The sequence below is a fragment of the Varroa jacobsoni genome, unplaced genomic scaffold (genome assembly GCF_002532875.2).
Source record: "Varroa jacobsoni isolate VJ856 unplaced genomic scaffold, vjacob_1.0 scaffold_1268, whole genome shotgun sequence".
Classification (NCBI taxonomy): domain Eukaryota; kingdom Metazoa; phylum Arthropoda; class Arachnida; order Mesostigmata; family Varroidae; genus Varroa; species Varroa jacobsoni.
The window spans coordinates 40,027-62,609 of NW_019214170.1; the positions used below are offsets into that span (position 1 = coordinate 40,027).

Below are 22,583 nucleotides of genomic sequence, written 5' to 3' on the forward strand. Positions count from 1 at the left end.
TTACTCATATTGTACGTTAGTAATAGGTAAAATGGTTTTGCTGTAATTGTTACTCGTCTCATATGATGTACATCGAGTATGTTTGCACAGTCTGTACAGACTGAAGAAGCCGGTCGACAACGAGATTTGATGACCGAGTAGCATTTGTATTGGCAATGTATGTTAGATCGAACGACGACTTGTTTTTAGCTTGGTTTTTTCCTGCGTCATCGATCCAACTACTATCGCCGACCACACGCCGTTTGTCTGCCTAGCAGCTTTATCATGACGGGGTTACAACCTTTTGCGCATAGTTCATAACTTCTATCGACCTTTTAGTTGATCGTTGCTCGAGCCCTGCGGCAGGGCCTTCTGATGTGGCTCACTGTCATTCATCCACTAGCCAACATAAGGGCTTGAGAACTATTTCCAATATTGCATTGTAATATTTCCTTATTGTGCAGGGGCTTTTTTGTTTTAAGTTGTTGTTGTTGTTACCGGCATCTTTACCGCCGTTGATGGTACTCGCACGTTCGATATGGCATACCTATGTATTCGTTAGATCTAACCCACCAGGGGTTGTAAAACAAAATCGGTGGAAAACATCTTGCACTAATCTTTCCCACCGTTTTCGAAATTAGACATGAACTGACCTTCCATCGTAGTTGCTGTTATGGGATTTCGTTGCAGATAGCATTGCGCTTGCACATCCCGTTTGCCGTGTGCGTGTGCTAGATCTGGCTCTCAACAGCTAGCTGTTCGCGCCCATGTTATTTTGGATTCGGCAGACGATGCTTATTCGTACGCCGTCACACACCAGCGCAACGGCAAGAACGACATCAGGAAGACGCCATGCGTTCGAGCAGCGCGTGAACCCTGAGCAGCCAAAGAACACGATACGGACGCAACTCATTCCCAAAGGGGCGCAACTCAACGGATCGCCGCACGAAACTGGCAGCAGCAGGTTGACGATTTAGCAACAACATCGAAGGGAACTACCGATGCGCCAGCCAGCCAGCCATCCAATTAACATGAGCAACACCAACAAGAAGATGTAGTCACTCAGCCGGTTAGACAGGCAGCCATATGCTTGCACGTAAATACGTGTGTATATCGTTACAAGTCTCCGTTACCATGATCGCCATAAATGTAATCATTATCATTGTCGGCTTTGTCGTTGCCATCCCAGTTCGGAAAGGTAATGTAACAGTTTAGGTTACGGTGGTTTTGCGACCCCTAGGTTGCTTGATTAATGCCCTATAGAACAATAGCCAGTTCGAAGGAGCCCTCAACTTCTGAGTCGAATCGACAACGCGAGGTCCATCAATAACATTGGCTGGACAGTAGCAATCTTAACGCCACCAATAGTAACCACTCACAACAACGACAGCAGCCACAGCAACAAGCTGGTTGTGTTATCTCAATAGAGAATTGCCATGAACCACTATGCCCACACAATTAAATTGTGCTACAAAATTTCATTCGGCTGTAATCACTCAATTACTATTTGCCTCTGCCTTGCTTCAGTGCGTTTGCCTGTGGCAATCCCTCTTGTGAGCTATTAATGCTGGGATCTTTTGTCAGCCTTTTTATTCTAGCGGCTATGCTGTCTAGTAATTTTTATAGATTTGCTCCCGGGGGCATCGTGGTCGTATCGCATGATCGCAGAGTCTGCGCAGGAAACAAGTACTCATCTAGACAAACACTGCTTCGGCGAATGTGCTGAAGATTGCTGCTATTGACTGACAACGTAATAGTCATTTTTGGGCTATTTCATTGACATATAGGTAGACGGATTATTGTTATTATCACATTGTCGTTGGTATACTACGGTCTTCTCCAAAACTATCGGCTGTGTGCTATGGCTGTACATGCAACGGCAGCAGCACAAGAACCCGAGTCACTCGTTGGTCAGCGTTAACATCCTTTGATACTACCTAACTGCCAAAACGTTACCCCTATCATTTCACCCATATTCATCATCACCATGGCTAGCAGTACCAGTAGCAACAAGCATATATATCACCTACGAAAATGACTCAGTCTCCTCTTTCACTGAGATAGTCGGCAGTTAAGCACGCACAAAGAACGGCCCGCGTACACACGATCAATAAGAAACTCAATAACAACAACGGCGAAACGCGATGAAAAACGAATAAAAACAAGAGAGAAAAGAGGTTCGTGAGCAGCTCGAAAAGTACTAGCTGAGAGAGAGAGAGAGAGAGAGTGTGTGAGTTTGGAACAACGGAATCATGTTGTGAACAGCTGCTATTCCCAGCATCCCAACTCGGAGAACTGCGCCAAACATGGCGACCAAAAAGTCAGCAGTTAAAAGCTATATATATATATATATATATATATATAATATATATATATAAAAACACAATGCGATCATTCTGTGAAAGCTCCACAACAATTTACGATCATGAGCATTTTTTGTTCGTTCGAACGCTTCACTGCGCGCCTTTTAGTTTTCGTTTTTTTTTTGTTTCTTTTCGTTTATGTGTATTTTTTTTTCATTAGGTAGCAGACTGTGGTCATTTTCAAATAAGGGCACTTTGCGATCAGATCGAATGTGATGTATTTATATATATATATATATTCGTGATGTTTATGCGATCGCTGCAAATATATAGTATCCAATTTAGGTCTCACTTTACAGTAATATAAATGCGCATTCCAGTGTAATTTATAATTATTTTACGTTTTTCTATGTATCTTAGGATAGTGTCACTACTATTATTATGCTTCTGACGAAATTTGTACAGAAAAAGTTCATACATTAAAGATGTAAGAGCTATATCATTTTTGTGCACTTATTTTCCAGTTCTTCTATGAACAAAACTGATAGTCTTCCTAACTTCCTCTGCGCATCCTTCCTCTGAAATGCGCATTTCAGGATCACAGAATTCTTCATTAAGAACTACTTAAACGTCAATCCTAAACAAGCCGCCCGCACCTAGCATTTTGTATTTTGGAAGAAAAAATAATATCCCCCCTCATAGCCTGCTCAAATAATATTAATGCGTTTCTGTTTCTCCTTATGCGACAATATATTAGTAAATAATCTAGAAATGGTATTAAATAGATATGACTCGGTACAATAATCCGGCAGACTATACTGCCCGCTAAGTTTCTTTGCGCAAACAAAAAAGGATAATCTCACTACTTGTTATAACACACATTGTATATTCTCAGTGTATCACTTCAAAGCAGTTTTCGCAAGTTCTGTTCATAAATAGACACTCGGATATATATCCAAGACAATAACCGATCACTACGACATAGGCCAAATGGGCTGTACAGAAAAACACAACAAAAATAATCTAACTTCCAACGTCGGGACTCGAACCTCTAACCTTACAGCAGTTTTAAAGTTAACGACGTAACTTACAACTAGTGCATCAACTGAGCGCAATTAAATGCAAATTCAGTAGACATCGGTCACGAGCAGTTTCTCTAAGCGTAATTAATTTCGTACGTGACTGGACTTTACTAGTTTCATGAAATCAAAACATCGTGTATATATATCTTCAGATGCATCATTACGAAACATGAAAGGCGGCGACTGTAAAAAACGCCATAAAACTAAAGAAAAAAACAACGTCAGGTTGGCATCTTCAAACGAGCGAACGTAAAAGATACGCGATGAGTACATACGGTATATTAAAATATCACGATGTAGTTCAGAACCGAGTGATTTTAGTTTTTCAGCTGAAATAAGCAAGACTATTTTTGTAAGCAAAAATAACGAGACGTGGAACTCCCACGTCGTTCTGGTGATAAACTATAATATCGTGTTCGCTCAGAAAAACCTAGCTAGATAAATTTCCGGGTAAACCAACCAGAAATGTAATATCACTTCTTTGCAACAACGGACCTGCAAGCAGTATGCCTTACATTTATTGAAATACCTGTCCGTTGCTTTCTCTATGGCTCTTGCAACGTGTAAACCCGAGTTAACTTGCGTTTGGAAGACAGGCCGTACGCGCCCGTACTGCGTATATATATATATATGAGGAATAATAAAATATTGTTTCGCGTCAAAGCTGTGTTTTACTTATCTTTTTTTTTGTAAGTTGACCTATTGTATATAGCTTGTCTCCTATTTAAGTAAGACTTTCACGAAAAGCAACTGCACGGTCGCCTAGAATATGTGGTCCGGGCTGGATTGACTACGTTGGTTGGGGACAGGTTTATGTGTATCGATTTGTCTTCAGCAACGGTAACCTGTGGATCGTCCCGTCGTAAGTCGCGTGCAAAAACTTCTCAAAATCACTGTGACTGTGGGGCAGATTGCACATACTGCTGCTCGCGTACCGCTGACTAACGAGCAGCAGCAGCATCCGAATGAACCGAGCGGATTTTTGTTACGGGGATTTAAAGATATCAGTACAACTCATTTTCCGTTCGATGAATCTTTTCGTCTGTTTATCTATGACAGGTAGCCGTACACGATCTCTTTCTCTTTGTTCTACTCCACATTCGCATTCCTGAAAATTGTTCTCCTAATCTCATTCTCATCGGACAAACGCGATCGTTTCTACTGCACGCTTATTCAAGAGTTCGCGAGAGCTTTTGCGAGTCGGCTGAAAAGATACGATCTTTTGATGTTTCTCCCAGCATATCGACCACGTCCCCTTACGACACGTAAAGTCCTTAGCGAGTTCACCTTGAGATGTCGACAGCAGCGACAACAATATTCGAGCTGGTTGCCCAGCCTTTGTATACCGCTCTGAAAGTGTGCAATGGAAATTATACTGTAGCGCCACTGTGTTCTTACTGGATCACTGCCAATCACTGAGCAAATGGCGTTTACGGGAAATTCGTGGCCTTCTCTATCACTAAGATCCACTATGTGATTGTTTGCCGTTGAACTAGGGGATTTAGCAGCCACATTCTTGGCATCATCCAATAGTCTGCTGACCTGCTAACGAGCTATTAAAGGAATTCCTTAATAATTTACGTATGGAATATTCCGAAACGCAGTTGGCTTGATGTATGGGAGTTAGTGTGTTCGTTTGTAATTCTAACGTCGGCTATCGAACCAATTAAATTAGAGCGCCACAAACGTCTACAGATGGGCGCGGCAGGGCGATTAAAACACCCTCAACTTTGACATCTTTAACAATCAACCTACGCAATCGTATCCTTGTCAATAATTAGGCCAAGCACAATTATCTAATTTTGAGGACCGATTGTTGATCTATTTTGCTAGTGTTTTAATATATCTAAATGAAGCGAATATGTAATAATTATCAACAAGTCTGCAGTATATCTCGAACGATAGAACCTAAGAAGCAACATGGAAGTTAGGTCATTCTTATTAAAGAGAAGTAGGCATGAAGCGTTAGAATGCAATTTTCACTAAGTTTTCTCACTTCTCAACAAGTTTATCTGTATAGGCATATGCTGATGCGATTATGTTCATAGGGGAGATGTTGTGTCATCATAAGGAGATCGAGTATCGTACTGAGACATGTAAGTTGAAGCAGCAGATGTAAGTTGACACACTAAGAATGTAACATTAGTTTAGGGTTTAAATTATCATGTCCTCTCTATTTCATCTAACAACATTTGTAGTGATTATGGTTACATTCGAAATATTCGCGCGTGCGTCTAATAACATGCCTTTGAAGTAATAAAACCCCATGCTCTATTTTGATATCTATGACGCCTGCCGATAAATACAACCCGACCTGAACGCCCAATGAGGAAGAATAAGTATGTCCCCACCTTAAAGGATTTGATAACCAGTTGACATCATCACCCAACTGAGCTCATTGAAAACGCGTAAATTGCCACTGTGAGGCCATTGGAAAATCTCTAAAAAGAACGAATGTTTGGCCAGAACTAACGCAAAAATAATACCCGTCGCTTTAACTAAATTTAAAAACAAAAAAGTGTGCCTAAATCGTCCAAGCCGTCAACTTACACACTCAGAATTTTTACATTTTAAAGTTGTAGGACGTACCACTTGGACTATATGAACCAATTCATTCGTTGCCCCTTCATTAACATTGGGGCATTTGCAAGATTGATAATGTAAAAATATAGTCTGCTAATAGTAGCAAGGGACGAAGAATATGACTTTACTACGCTCGTGTCATTCCATGGCGTCGCCAAGATCTGTACCATTGAGGATGGAAAAAGCAGCTACTGGCTGAGGCCATCGCAGTTACATGGTCGACGTATGTGCATGTAGAACACTACATGGCTTACATGAGTCGTATTCCGACATAATACTGGCCACAACCGTCTTTATCTAATGCCACTATGCTTGCAGCATATTCATGCACAGACTTCACTTCGCATGGCCCCGCATTTCCCTACATTCCCTTCGTCTGCCCTTCCTGGTTCCCATTCGACAGCGGCCACAGAAAAATCAGATAACAATATGGATAACACAATAATAATATCGATATTAACATTATTAGGTTTGCGTCAAGCGAGCTATTAAATCATTGGAGGAACGACACATGGATGACATGACACACTACACAAATAGACGAACAAACAACCATGCACTCACGACGTTCGTCCTCGGCGGACAATTCGAATAGGAGAATACAAGCTAGCTGCAAAAAGTCGAAGACGAAAAGTTGCCAAAAGAAGGCCAAAACATGAAAGGACCAAAGAAGCGGACACAAAAGAAGGACCACACAGCTAACCGACACATTTTAATACACACATACGTACGCTAGTCAGTCTGTTTTTGCGTAGGTTTATCCGTTTGTAGGACAAGGAGCGAGGACACAGTGGTTGGTTTAGACTGAATCGGGCAAATAGTTGAATACCATGCTGTAGTACGTTGCTCCTGATACACGAGCAAAAACCACTAAACCGTGTGGCCGTGCGACGACCACGACAAACCAAAGCCAGTAACATCACCGGCTTCTATCACTGCCACCGTAAACGCTATGATTTCAACGGTGCGCATACGGGATGAGCATCACAGACTCGGCTATTTCCGCCCTATCAATACACCTTTATGAGACGAATAAGCAACGTTCTCTAAGGAATATATCCAATCGTTTGACAGGAGCTTAAGCGGGGTGCTTCGATTCACCAGCCAATTCGCCTAGCGATACTTGAGTGCACCTTGAATGCGCGGCAACACTTCTGCAGTTCAGAGAACGCCGGAGCACGAGACGGTTGGACAAAATAGGTAATGAGAGAGCCAAAGCAGCGAAATATATTCCGCATGTTTTCCGTTTTTCTCCGGGTTGAGACCACTATCGCAGTAATGTAAGCCGTAGATTTCGTTGAGAAGAATACCGCAATGCTTCTCTTTAGTGCGTTGATCTCGGCCACCATTTGGGTTGTGTTGCGTCCAGTGGCTGCTGTTGCCATTAATTCTAGCTATCAGCTATGCACTGAAGGAGATCAGGCAACGCTTAGACGTCTGGGCACCTGGAAAAACGAAGTAGGGCGAAAGATTTGAACCTTAGCACATATTGCTCAACTATCGAGACCAAGAAACCAGCACGGAATTCCGGTTTCGGTTAGTCATGTTACGCCTGTCATCTATTTTTGCCACCTACCGCCAGACGATAGACGACTTGTTATCGTTTCAGCAGCGACAGGTAGAATTTTGATAATCATCTGTTTTCCGTTCTTTGCGTTTGAGCATGACTAGTGTTTGTTTCATGTCGATATGGACCATAATGACCCCATCTGGCTCGTTCCCCCACCCTTACCAATGAAAATTATCGCTGATTTTGGCAGACTTACAGTCGATATTTCCGTCGGTTCTCGTTAAAAGGTCGCTGTCGGAAGCACAGCACACATGCAAGCACATGTATACGGCATGGCTAGTGCGGTACAGAAGAGTTCGATCATTTTTTGGGGAACAGCAACAAGGCGGAAAACTGGAGAAACCAACTATCATTTACCACTGAACTAAACCCGAGCTGGTTTCTTGCTGGGCTCCCTAGTTGGATAAACGTCGTTTGCGAATGTACGCCGATAATCAGGAAATCATTTTGCAAAGCCAATTATCGTGGCGGGTTGAAAATGATGCCAGACAAATACAACACAAAAGTGAAAATCACTTACACAGGCGGCAAAGGGCATAACGATGGATAGACAATACATACCGTTGAGCAACATTAACAACGGGCTGCGTAATGATTCATGACAGCAACATCCCTAACCAGGCTGTTCCGCGGCGATTGAGATCTGATACGGCCATTTTGACTAACACTAATCAGTGACAAAGCCATCGAAATTGGGAATCAGAATGAAAGTTAAGTAAGCAAAAAACGGGGTTCACTGCATTGGGGGTGGATCGTGTTAGAAAGCCATAATATTTAAATTGTTCTTTTTGAATGTAGAGGTGTCTGTATGGATGCGCATACATACACAGAGGTATGCGCGGACGAATGAATTTGTCGGCATGGTTGTTATATTTATGCTGCGTGTCAGGCGTTGTCGTACGATACACGAATCAGGCGACCAGAGCGCCGAGACCGACGACGTTAGATCCTATGATCGCCTCGTAGCCATCATGTGCGCTTACTCGTTTATTTGTTATAAATGCCAGCCAGCGAGCTCGCCCGCTTGCTAGCATGCGATTGATGCGGTAAAGGCTTTTTGAATGAGATACACGCCGCCTGTGAAGTTCCCCCTTCCCAACGTGGTCTAGCCGTTGTCGACAACGATGACGATGATTGCGGTGATGATGTGTGCCGCAGCAGCTGCTGCATGAGCAAACGAGAAACTGAACAAGTAAAAGCAACATCGCGCAGATGATGAGTGCCGCATCCGTCTGCGCAAAAGCCGTTTCTGTTTGTGGAAGTTCCGCTCTATGCACTATTACACGCGTTATTACGGCTATTACTGGCACGCCTGTGTGGGATTCCCTGTGGCCCAGCAAGCCCGCCGAAAATGTCAACAAATGTTCGATTCGGCCGAATTTGAATGTCTTACGACGAATACGGCCACTCCATCCGCTAACAGAGCTTCCTTATCTTGGCACCATCGAACAAGTTAGTGTTTGTCAGCACGTGCTCGTACATTCCAGGATCAAAACGAGGTCTAAGAGGTGACTAGGTGTGATTGTTATGTATAAAAATGAAAAGCAATTTTGTCGTTTCTAAAAAAAATCGTAAAAAATGGCATTAAAAATGGCTTTTCCCTTAGATAGCTGAAATTCACTAACTTACCTTGTTTACCGCTTTCTGTGGGGGTAGTTGGTACTGTGCCATAATCAGCCGCCGCGAGGTAGGCGTAGGTCCGTAAGCCGTGTAATCCATAGGCACTGAAGATGCAATCGCCGTTGTTGCACTCATATTCAATCGTTGGTATAATGTCACGATAAAAAAAACAAAACAACGCTTTCAAGCTTGGTGATAAACAATAGCTCAATTAACAACTATGTAATGAAATTCCGTTCTTTCTTCAATGATGTAAGTAGAGTTCCTGCACTAAGACAAATACTGAGAAATCGTCACAAACGGGAATAATGCTTATTGAGAATTTCCCAGTTTATTGAAGGCGCACCAGACACTACTATAGAAGAAGCCCTGTTCGATACAAACACCAACAATAAGAACGCTATTCAAAAATTAGCTTCAACGAATTATGGTTTGTGTCCTGTTGGGGGTTGCTACGCGACCGCCACAGCCCACTGAAGACTCCACCTCATCCAGCGTACGTCCACACGATCGCATCCAGTGCGTGGAAATAAGCACTTACAAGCAAAGTACGCTTAGTGCTTTTATCAGCGTTACACAATAGAGTACAGCACAAGTAAAAATATAAACCCAGAGAGGCACAGACAGGCCCAATGCTTTATAAAAAAAAAGAGTGTCTCCAAACGGGTCAACTGGTTTTCTTTCTTTTTTTAAGAAATCCAGTCGCACATGTTCTTCTATCATTTAATGAACGAGCGCGGTCAATTCTTCTAAAGACATTCAGTCTAACGGTATCTTGGATTATCGTCCGTAACAGGTGACGCTCAAGTTCGCCTCCGATCCTTCGCTGAGCCAGACCCCAAAGACATGCGCGGGTCAGCACCGTCTGGATCTTCGTTCCAATTAACGGCAGTTCTCTGCGTGTTGCACAGTTGGTGAGTCACGCCGTACATGGGTGCATACTTTCATCACGTTCCTACACAATCCACGCACAATCCGTACAGCGGTTGATTTTTCTGTTGCAACTATTACAAGTGCTCACTATTGTGCACTATGCGTTCCCGTTTTTGCGTTCACAGCTTCCTTGAAACAACGCGGTACGTTGTGGTAATCCACGCGACAGTATCTGATGAAGTAACCTGTCGAGCGAATCACATCGGCAGAAATTCCCCCCGCTGCTCTTTCGACGTTGCAGGTTGATGGGTTGTCCGCCTCTGTTTCTGCCTGTCTGCCTCTGGTCTGTCTGTGCTGCTGATCGGTACCGGAGCGCCAACTGAACGTCGTCGACGGGTAAGGCCGGGGCCAGTCCGGCGTCCTGTGCGTGTGTATGAGTCTGTTCATGTATGTGTGTGTGTGTACTACCAGTGCTTCGTCTGATTGCTGCTAGTGAGTGGCTGTAGTGAGCTGTTGCGAGGGGGATAGCCGTTCGGTTCGACCCAGCCGAAGTCCTTGCGGCACTGAATGGGCGGCTGCGGCAGCCGCCGTTGCTGCGGCCGCCATCAGCACCAGCAGCAGCCACCAGCGAAGAGAAAGAGGGGGCCCTTACACACACAGACACACACACACACCCTCGGCTCTCCTTTTACGCACGTAGACAAAGACGCACTGGACGAACGAATGAACTAAACGACTGACAGACCGAAGAACCGACAACGACGGGAATCGCTTTTGTCGCGGCCGCCGCCGCGGCAGCAGCAGCAACTGAACAGAGCGGCACCAAAGAGAACAGAACAGAAAACCGAACGAGCGCAGGCGGAGTTGCGGCAACTCGAACGCTAGCTGACTGCTCGGTTGGCTAGCGGCACCACTCCATTGCGGGTGGCACAAATTCCTTTCGTTTCGCGTCAGCCACGCACAAATCGCAGGAGGACGCTGCGAGCAGCACCTCGAACAGTGGCAGTGTGTGCCGTAGGGATGCCAGCGCCCTCGCTTGGCATGCTAGCTATAGCATCGGCTTGTTATTGATGATATCATAGGGGTTGCTTCTGCTAGCAGAAGCACCAGCGGCAATTGTACTAGTGGCGTTTACGGTGCTAGAAGAGGGTTTTGCATCGCCGTGCCGGATGAGCTTCAAGGCAGCACGTCACACGCCTGCCGCTTCTTTACAGTTAATGCTGTTGCTGCTATCGGACGACGGATGTCCAGCGGAGCGTATGGAGCACCGTCAGCCAGTGGACGTGTTGCCGACAACGGTCGTCGTGATAGTGCTCTGGCAAACGGCAACGAACTTTCCGCGCTGAGCTGCAGTTTGCTTCACTTAGCTCACCTGGCTGTTGGTTACGTTCTGTTCCGCGCCTCCCCCTCACTGGCAGAAGCAGCAGTACTCTAGCGCGCGACGCCCTGCAGCGCTCAGCTCATAGACAAGCGCTCGGCTGCAATAGCAGCAGCAGGAACGACAACAGTCGGTTACGACGTTACACCGACAGCAATAGCTAAATCGGAGACTTCTCACTCTCCTCCTCTCTTTTTCAGCAGACGACAAATGCTGCCGGGGCAACTATAGCCAACGGCAGCTGGGCAACGAGCTGCTACACCCGCACTACAGCAGAATCAACGATCATTGAATAGACAAAGTATATCAAAAACCGAAAAGGGCAGTTTAGGCAATCGAGAAGTGCTTTCGGATTGGTCTTCTGTCCACCTCTTTCCATTTGTAGCATTAATTAAACAAAACTTACTTCAAATGCGTCTCTGTAATTTCATTTCGGCACAAATAATAGTGCAGTAATATCGACATCGTATCCTTTGTTCGTTCAATACAAAAACGTATACGATTGTCATGCAAGTAAGCGATGCGTTTGAGCGATCTGGTTCAGAATAAATAAAGCTGCTATAGCACTTTGTCTCTACCGGACGTATATTATATGGGTAAGCAGTCCATCGTTTTATATGGATACCGCATTACGCAATAAAAAGTTTAGTGCGAAGCAAGGACTGATCTCGTTTGGGAGCACTTTTAGCACTACCCTCCCTTATGTAACCGAATAGCATACTACTGTGGCTTCTCACTTTTTTGTAGGGACCCCAAATGGCTGCCGTTCCACGGAAATTCGGCCAGGTCGATATTCCGTGTAAGACTGAATGCGTCTGAAGCACCCAGTCAGCTGTGAGCCATGTAAATGGTTCGAACAAAGCTCACGCATCGCTATGTCGTTATCATCAGTTCGCGAGCGGAATCTCTGCAGCATGCGACAACAGCAGCAAGCGTATGTCCCTGTCTGTGCTTTGTTGACGCCTGGCGACTACCTAGGCTACTTCCGGTTCATTCGATTGGTACCCCTCTCTTGCCAGGCCTATTCTATTCAGGCTGCTTTTAAAAAATCATCGCGAACAGTTTGCCTTAATATTTTTGTTCGATCTCTTCCTTAGTGATACGCGCCCGTGTGCCGGTTTCTCCCGCACCAAAGTTCTAGCAGAAGGTATCGTCAACTGAAGCGGTTACTGTGAGGTAATCGCCACGATAGGTGCTGTTTTGCAATCAGGCAACAGTGTTGTTGACATCCATGACATACCATATTGGACGTCCATTCCTATTGAAATTTATGGCTAACTTCTGTCAGTCGTTTGGCCAGTCGTTCTCTTTTGCTGCCTTGTTATTTGCCGTTCAGCGCTTGCTACATCACAGTTGCTCGATCGACGTCTGTCGCGGTCCACGTTTGTTCCGGATGAGCGGAGCTCGATAACTGCTGCCTCCCTCAATCTCGGTGGTGAAGTACATGGACGACATAGCGTTCGCCTCTCTGTTTCTATTGGCATGCGTTGAAGCAAGATAAGCGACCAAACGCGCATGCACATGACGAAAATACACAGGATTTTCTAAATTAAGTAGTAGCTTTCCCAGTACCCTTAGCTTATGGCTCTAGCGACTGCTGGTCTATTGGGTGTACGTTGTCAGGGGAACAACAATCAAATTGAGGGTTATAACGTTCCGCCAGACAAACCACCAACACTGAAGGCGCACTACATATACCCATACACAAAACGTAATGCATGTGTGTGTACGTCGCTCTTGATGACACTTTCATAAACCTCAAGCAGTTAGGATAATACATTCTAATTTTTATCGATACTTTAATAAGGATAGCTAATGTTGCTATTCTCTAACGACGCAGTAAGTTTTCGAGATTTACGTAAGTATGCTTGCTTTAGAGTTTCTTTGCATTTGTATTTCTACTGAGTTCGCGAAACGTTTGGATATTAAGAAATGCCTTAGAGCAGGAGAGAAACCTCGACTTGAACCGTTTTTTAAACCGCATGGTGAAACCGACAAAATGCTTGGGTCATCCTGTTCGAAGCTAACAAGCGCCTAACTTTCTCCTCCTTTACCGGCTTTCAAAATGCAGAAGAAGCGGAATAACTGCGGTAGATAGCGGGTAGATGCTGGTGCGGCTTCCCAAAGCTGTAAACGACCTCGCACCAGGTCAACCGGCGACGCGACTGGACAGAGAGCCCTACCCAACCGACAAAACTTGAGCCAGAGCAGAAACGAACAAACCGGGTGGAATGAGATGGTTTGTTCACTTGCTGGTGCTGGTGCTGTTGTTGTTGTTGTTACTGAATGTTTGCCTACCTGTTTGCCCGGCTAGCCGCTTGTTTACAGCTTTTGCCGCTGCTGTTGCTCACATAAGGGCAGCCGATGGTTGCTAGGTATTCGAGGAATTTTTTTTGGACTCGTTCCTATTGCTCCAGTGTAGATTGACCGCTTCACTTGATCTCAGCACAGAAGAGAATCGACGCACTACTGCGACGTTTCATCTGCCTTTGTTAGCTGCTTTACTAGTGGGAAGGCATTCGTTCTGATACATCTCAACCCATCTTTTATTGTGGTGAAAACCGGAGAGTTGGCGAAGTGCGCGGGGGCGGAATACAACGCAGCTTGGAGAATGACGGGTCGTCCTCTTCTCCTTACCCAGCCTTCAGCACAGACACGAGGCAGGCACGCACACGCACATACTAACAGTGCCATACGTATACCTTAAAGAGATCTTTGAGGCTTATGATACCTTATACGATGCCCGTTTTATATGGCTATATGCGCATGTATAACGCCATTTGGTCGTCTATTTTCCTATATTCACTGCCATAGGCATTAGCTGACACAGTGAATGAATGAGATGCTTGTTCTTGCAGGTGGTCATTGGCTTAAAGAAATTTTGTTCAGGTGCGCGAGGATCGCCAAGATCCTGACGGTTGCCACTTAGTCAAAGGGCAATTGACGATCACAAGATGTAAAACGAAAGATAGTGAAGACCTCCACGGGAGGCTCATTCATAGCAGACAAAAACCCTCTTTCTAGGCACCTAGAGCTAAATGTTTCGCGTTTTACGTCCGGCATTCCATCAGATGACTAGCCCCCACTACGAAGCAAAGTGCGCTTGCGCTCGGGTTCGAGCTCAGACTAGCACGTGACCCTCAAGCTTAGTATTTTCTAAACGCCTACCAAAAATTATCCTCCTTCTTGCGCTAGTCATAAATGGCGGTATACTATATTCTCAGCCAAATATGATATATATATATATATATATACAAATGGACTGTAAATATGATTGAGGAGGTTCAAGGTAGTATGGTAGCTTAATATCTGTGTAAGCACTACAAGTGAGAAAATTGATTCAATATAGCTGACAATGGTTTGGTCCCTTTGGAGTTTTTCGTCCGCAAAGATAAATCATAGCAATATATATATATATATATATATATATATAAGAGAACCATTTGGCCTAAGGTTAGGTCACTGTGTCCCGAATATTTGCCTTTAACAAAGTTATGCTTGGTGGTCGACGTGCCCAGCAATCTACGACAACGGTGAAATGACGTGGGCGTGAACGATTGAGCAATCTACTTAAGAAATGAATGGAATAGCTTCGATGTTCCGTTGGTCCATGTTTTATGCGCTCATTGGTTAAGAGGCATGGTTATGCTAAACAGTCAACTAACTCGATAAGAGTTAATGTGCGAGAAGACAAGCGGCGCTTTTGTGTGTGCCCGTGTAAAATATAGTGCATGTGAGTGGACGGCAATACGTGGACGAACCGATGAAGGGCTTCACCAACTGAAACAGGTCGATCGAGTAGAGTCGAACGCACAAGCACCACAGCCTTCCACCGAAGTGAAGCTGACACCGCGAGCAGCCACTTAATATTATCGCCCTGTTTTTCTTTGGGTTAGGTTCAACGGAGTGAGCAGCTTTCTGCAATCGAAGGTCCAAAAGGCGCCGCTGACGTTTACGTTATGACGACTACTTGTACCTGAGCAAGCCATCGTTGTTGACGAACGTTACCAGCATATCTGCCATAGCTAACCGTAACTGATGGGAGATGACGATGTCGTCGAAGATGGAAGGGCTTTTCCTCATCTTAGTATAATAGAAAGCTTATTTTAGCTATTCGCAGTGCTTTGGGTCGTACTGAGCTAGCTTCACTTTGTTTCTTATAGTGACGTTTAGTCAGTGGATGGGTGACTGGTTGACTGACTCGCTTAGCGGCTAGTGGAACGGTGATGTCTGCTAACGTGGTCGTTTATTGCCAGTGCGCGTCTCATTCGCGGCTGGTTACACACGTTACAAGAAGATTCTCGCTGTTGTTGCTTTTGCTGCTGTTTGCTGTGGCGTAGGCATTACAGATTGGCGTCAGTTTGCCGCAGACTACAGCGGCAGGGTGGCCTGGGCAGCCGTAGGACGAAATGCACCGAGACCAAAAGCCAATCGAACTGCACTCGGTTCCGCATGGCACGTATATGAATAGAGATATAGCGCTGCAGAAAACGGAGAGATAAAAAGAAGACGAAAGGAAAAAATGTTAGAACAGTGTTCCTGAACATCGAAAAGGAATGAACGCCGATTCAGACAAGTAGTAACGGCAGTAGAAAGAAAGGCATAAGTTTCCGCGCTCCGAAACTGCCGTCGTAGCGACGTTAAGCACTATGAATGATTCGACCAACAAACAAAGCACTATTACGCCACGTTACTATTATTGCGCTTAAAACTGTAGTATAGCGTACTCAGAAAGGGCGCGTTCAAGTGAGGAAAAAATTTCTTCGGTTAATATTGTGTCAACAAACAAGTCTCAACCTTAGGGTACCCGATCTGGTATCCAGGATTTTTGCAGGGCTTTTATTTCTAGGACGTATTCATAATGCAAACAGCAATGGCAGGGCGGTAGTAGACGGAACAAACAGTAGAGTTTCGTGGCAGACGAAGAGAATATTCAGACTATCCTCATGGTGCTGGTGGCCGCCAAAAACGGCTACAGCATTAGTAATTAACACAGGGAATCGTATTGGACGAACTATACGTTCTCAATATCTTCAGCTCCGTCAAATGGGGCCATTGAGCAAGATCGGGCATCAGCATCGGCAGTGACCAGCGGCAATGGCGCAGACGCTACGTAGTCGTGAGACAGCGGACGAAGGTAAATGGGGCGTATGCCTTCGATCCAATCGGTGGAACAGGACGGGGAGATTCGACAAACATAAGAAGTTGAAGATAGGCACGGCGAAAACCAATGTGTGCGGAGCGATGATATCCTGAGGAATAGCAAAGACCGCAGCAGAAATGGTGGCCCTATAGTAGCATCGACGAAGCAACCAACGAACAGTATTGGAGGCTATATACGTTTTTTGAAACAATATTGTACATATAGATATATATACATTGTGTGTGGTTGTGTATCGGTCTATGTGTGTGTGAGTGAATGTCTACGTCGCCGTGCCGCAAAGGTACCTCACAACTTCTCGAATGAAAATAGCGGCAGTTACGAAAGATCGAATGCCAGGAAGCGGGGGAGGAGCGCGAGAAGGCGGACTACGGATCGCGGTTCACGGCGAGACCGATTGAGACGAGACGTCGGATGAGGATCGAGCTGAGGAGTCGAGACCGAAAAGGAACGAGGGCTTAATGATGGACCTGTGGTTCTTGACTGCACGCGTAGTGCATCTAACGCATTAACAACTTCGCTAGCTTTTTCCCTCCCTCTTTCTCTCTCTCTTTCTCTCTCTTTCTGTATGAAACCGCCATTGACACGCCGCTACGACGACGACGACGAAGAGCAGAGTTAGCTCTCATACAGCGCCGATCATCATACGTCTGTTGTTGTTGTCGCCATCAGGTTGTGGGCGAGTATTAACAACAGCCAGAAGTTATACCGAACGTTGAATCGATTGGGCCTATAGTGGCCAAAGGAAGATGATAACTGACCGAGAAAAACAAGTCTGAGCTTGTGTCTGTGTAATCTCTACATAATGCCTGGACGTAGGTTCGGACAGAAAAACACACCGACAGTCTGTCTGACAAATGGCGTAGAGAGTGTAGGAGAATAAGCAGCAGTGACCTGAGTAAGTGTTCTGCTCTGAGACGAACGGGGCAATGGAGATTTAAGTCAGAGAAGTGGTAGAAACCGCGGTAGTTCTCCTGTCAGTGAGTTGTACTAGTGGAAGCTTAAAGGAGTCTTCATTCTGTTTTTGGGAGTGATCAGACTTCGAGCGAATAGGGGAAACGAAGATAGAAAAAGAAAAGGCAATGGTTTTGATATCCTTCGAAGTCGTAGTGATACTAACCGCTAAACTGAAAGTGGTTGTGTAGGTGGGGAAGCTATTGTGCCTAAATACCATATCTTCTGTATACGACTTGTTCTTGTTGTCGATTTCGCTATTATTGTCGCTTGCCGTTAATGGTGCGACTGCAGGCCGAATCCAAGAACCGGGGAAGCTAGCAGGTTTTGAGGTAGCACATAAATACACACAGTCGCAACCACAGATTCAGCGTCGCCACATACATTCCGTGAGGCCCTTCAATATCCATCGCGCGTTGTTTTGCCCACGTTGGTGGCGTCTCTGGCGGCTGCGCTATGGAGTTAAGGGCGAAAAACCAACGAGAAACTGACGGAACAAAAAAAAGATGACAGAACAGGCGGACACGACGCTACTAACCACCCCCGCAAAAGGCCGCAGCCGTAACAAAGGTTTGATCGTGAAGAACAGAGAGTGTTCGTTTGTTATTATTGCTGGTACTAAGTACATACGTAAGAAAGCTCGCGACAGTACCGCTTTGAGCGCAGCAAACCGCAACGCGTCAACGAGAGGAAAGAGTTTGTCAGTATATATATATATGTGTGCATGAATGCGTAGCTCAACTATTGCAGGTGCTAAGATGTGGGCTTTGAAAAGATCAACGGCGGCGGCCGCCGCACCGTGGAAACTGAATGAAAACTGAAGAAACAACGAAGTTGTTATTGTTATGATGGCAGCAGCATCTGCTTTTGATGCCACTGGTGGAAGCCCAGATAACACAAAGATGAACAATGACAGCAGGAAGAATAAGAATCTCTGGTGTACATGGATACACAGATAGGGATTATTTTACTAAGCGTGTGACAATAGTATATAAAGTCATAGTAATTATTGTTTGCGGGGCCAGTGGAACTCACTCAGCACAACTTGCATTTTTGCATATAGCAGCAGCAATAGAAAAGGCAACATCTAAAAGTGTAGAAAGTAACCGTGCTTTCTGCTAAAGTGCGGTGCAAAAAAACAGAACACACATCTGTAGGGTTTCCCTTCTTGTGTTTAATTATATGTTCCTATAAGTGCTGCCGTTAGAATAGCTGTTGTCGAACTGGTGTTTAGATCATCTTGGAGAATGGCAGTAATTTAGAAAGTACACAAAATCCGAGAAATCATCTTGTCATCCGGTGACAAATAAGGAAACAAAGCTGACAAGCGCGTTGTTGCTAATTCATCTTCAGTAATATCTGTATCAATATTATATAGTGTAGAGTGGGGTCCTTTACCATGGATGTTGCAGGAGGTTCAATTCATTGGGAAGATTCGATTGCAGCAAGGCGACATGTGCCTGCCAAAGAACGATAATTTCCACGACAACAGCAATGGTAGACGGTCAGAATTGAAAAGGATAGCTAGCTACTCTACCCGCAGAAAAAAACGGGTACAAGGAAGTGAAAGCGTTTAGACAAAATTGAGCAGTTTGATAATGCGCAAGAATCAAGTATGAGTCAAATCAGCGCAAACTGAAAAGCGTTCAGAGTGAATTCACTTTGGTACCTAAAACGAGCTAGCTTTTATAAAATTCTTTCATCAATGAAAGCTTCTATTGTAATCCTGGATTTAGTATATTATCCTGTACGGCATTAATAACCAATGCGGGGACAATAATAGATGTTATGTTTAAAGCACCTACTGCTATTTTTGCAGGGGTTATTTGCTGGCTCATTTATATTCATTATTAAAATAAGGCTTAGTGTTCTATTATCTTAGATCGGTCAGAAAATAGTATTTCCTGTTCACTTCAAGTTTCGCCAGTTGTTACAAAAAATGGATTTTGCCGGATGGAATAATATTATTGGTTTTCCATAACTTTTCTTCGCGGTGCGGGCACACGGACTTCTTAGCAAAATAAGAAGGCACGAAATAATCGATTCACTGACCCATTTTCGGACTTCGATCTCTCATGGTAAACATCCTGCAAGCCGTGCTGTATGGATCTGAACATTTACCTATCCCATAAGCAAGGTCGTGGCTTCAGTCAGGATACAAAAGAATTTTTTATCCAGGGTTATGAAAAGTTTTCGCATCGCCAAAGTTATTGGTGTTTGGCCTTGTTATGCAGCAAAATCACTTGGCCCTCGGAACGCCTAACGCAACATGCAGGATTGCGCGAGCCTTATGTCTTTTGTCTTGTGTGAAAGAATCCCGAATGCACTATATTTTCATCTCGCGTACCGATATTGGCTAAAAATTACCCTGTTTCTTTGTTTCGCAAGTAATAATTTGCAAATTATTAGCGCTTGGCAATTGTGTTTTTACTGAGCTCATATGATTCTTATTTTCGACCTTTTAAAACCTTTTCTAATACGACGCGAGACAGTAGTGTAGGTTACTTTTTTTTTTACAGAGAGCCCTTAAGGTTGTATTTTTAGACTATATATTTAACGACTGCTGACCAATGTGCTCTTGTGTGCTCGCGTTCCTTGGTCTTTGTACGTTTTTAGGAAGTCCCACTGAACTCGGCGTGATAAATGCCAACTCAGCCAACCTCATCCCATGTCGCGAAGTACAGAAAATACCCGGTATTTGCAGGAAGTTATGAATTGACGGATTTTCTTATCGAGAATGTGCTGATCGACTTTGCGAGAGTACTTCTTCCTTGGATCAGTAAGAAAGAATGGCAGTGTTGCGACTTAGGTCTCGTCGATTAAGCACAATCAAGCCACGAAGACGTACCCGTACCATTTTGCGTAGACCCTCGACAATAGGATGGCAAGAGTCACCTCATTACAGGCGCAAGATCAACAACACCAACAAGAAAGTCAAAGCAGCATTGCCCAGCTTACATTCGCCAGAATTTCTCGTTAACCCTTGAAGACGACTGCATTCCCTATCGCAAATATAATCGCCACCAGCCAGTGTGGATGTTTGCGCGAGACAGAACGTAATACAACGTTTATGAGTGTTGTATGATAACAGAGTAGTGCATATCGCTTGTAAGATCAACGATAAGGTTAATTCGGAAATCGACCTCGGAGGTAAATGGTGTTGGAGGTTATGTTCAGTTCCGACATTAGACTGGTCAACAGAAAAGTTTATGAATGTTTATACATGTGTATGCTAAAGAGTTTCGTGGCGTTTTTTTTTCATTGAGTGATGGTGTGGAAAAGCTAGTGTCATAATTGCACGCGAATCAGAAACATGCGGCACCGGTGACCGTACCTCATCCTGGAATAGGAGTCATATTTGAGAAAACCTTTTTCGCTAGAAAAGATAGCACTAGTATGGGCATTGTTTAGCTTTTTGGTTCCACGCTGAGAGAGATTCTTTCTAAGAGAATGTCAGTGAATATTCGTGTGGCGATAAAAATGGATGTTGACAGTGTCGTGTATAAAGCTAAAAAGTATATTAAGAGCACCGATAGGCCAACTGCAGTAGCTTTATGGACTAATTATCATGAATGCATACAACCTGAAAAGGACAGATATAACAGTAAGGTGGAGAGTTTTTCAGGGACTCTAATCATGTCGTACATGTGTTCTCTGTTTTTTTTTGGCCGGGACAGCAAAACTGCAAGTAATATTATTGCGAAATAAGTGGGTCAAAAATTTGCGAATTTTTCGGCTCTTCCATTATCCATACCAAAGCATCCTGTTCCTTAGAGCGGTGCAGAAGATTGTCTACAACATTGCCAGGAAGCTAAAGTCTTTTTTGCGACGTAAGAATCCTAATAACTGAGAGGGGCAGGAGCCAGAGGATGTTCACTTGAAGTCCACTAATGACAACAATAAGAGGAAATTTAAATAGCAAATCCAGCCAGCTCAATCGGACCCCTTAGTACCGAATATTCCAGCAGTTGCGTCAACTCCAAAAATATGAATCGCCGTCGACCGAAGCCAACGTCAAAGTACCGCCGATGGGAAAAGCAGCATTAACCAAACGGTTGGACCACGGCTAACAAGTTCCACCCACTTTAACGATCGAGGGCTTTGAGAAACACGCTTTAGCGGCACTGAGAACTACAGGGCTAGCTTCAGTACGCGAGACCTTGAATCAGTGCAGCCGTTCACAAGAACGATCACAGAGTTTGCAGTGATGTTAGACCGTGAGAACCAAGAATTGCATGATGGAACTGTGGGGTGGCCGCATCTCTGGCGCTATTCTCCCGTGACAGCCGTGGATAGCATAGATATCTTTGTGCTGACGGAGTTTTGAGCAGCTAGCTTGCTTAAGTTACGGCGTTTCGACTCTCTGCACTGCCTTGCAATTGAGAGCAACAGACCAGGTTGCCCTAGTGAGGGCATCACCGTTTTCCACAACCATAAGATAAGCTACCTCACGCCACAAGAGTGACGTGTAGTCGAGTAGGCAGTCTTGTAGAGAATAACGTCACTGCCTTACTTGGCCAGCGACTAAGTCCCGCAGCAGTTTAGCTGTAGCCGACTGATTCGAAATCAAGGTACGTAGTGGTGGACAAACTTGTCAATAAACGTGAAGCGCAGTTTTCTTACTCTAGCTCTCCTCTGGTCATTCTAACGACCGTCTAGTACTATAACCATCGATTAGTCGAACTTGAGTGACACAACGACCTTTTAAGACATACTCGCTTTGATCCCACATTGATCCTAGTTTTTCCAGAAGATGCAGGAAGTTCAGTTACCTTTGACGAACGTAGCCAGGTACAGGATAAAGTTTTAGGGTGAAAATCATTCTCTCTTAGAGCACGCAAGTACTCGCACTTACATACCGATGGCGAAAGATCTCTTAGTCCAAGCTACATCAGCGCAGACTGTCAAACGCTAAGCAGCGCCTATATGTAAACAAGAGAGAAGTCGTCAATAAAATTGGGTGGTCACAGATTTGGTACTGGCCTTAAACTTAACGAAGACAAAGATGATAAAGTTTAGAAAGGAAGGTGGGACAGTGATTACTGGATACCGTGTATTTCGCTACGTCGCCTCTTGCCTA

The 22,583-nt window shown here is 44.5% G+C and overlaps 1 protein-coding gene and 1 long non-coding RNA gene across 2 annotated transcripts in view; one reads left to right on the forward strand and one right to left on the reverse strand.

The window, feature by feature from the left end:
* The window catches only part of LOC111268243 (uncharacterized), a 49,412-nt gene extending 39,471 nt beyond the window's left edge, over nucleotides 1-9,941 (reverse strand). The window contains exon 1 of the mRNA XM_022847102.2: nucleotides 9,147-9,941. Coding sequence (XP_022702837.1) covers nucleotides 9,147-9,272 — 126 coding nt within the window. The 5' untranslated portion in view covers nucleotides 9,273-9,941. The remainder of the gene's footprint in view (nucleotides 1-9,146) is intronic.
* On the forward strand, nucleotides 305-20,703 carry LOC147752411 (uncharacterized). The gene is made up of 3 exons (XR_015314127.1): nucleotides 305-5,460; nucleotides 9,934-10,051; nucleotides 20,120-20,703. It is a non-coding gene; the product is annotated as an uncharacterized LOC147752411 (long non-coding RNA).
* The last annotated feature ends 1,880 nt before the right edge of the window (nucleotides 20,704-22,583 follow it).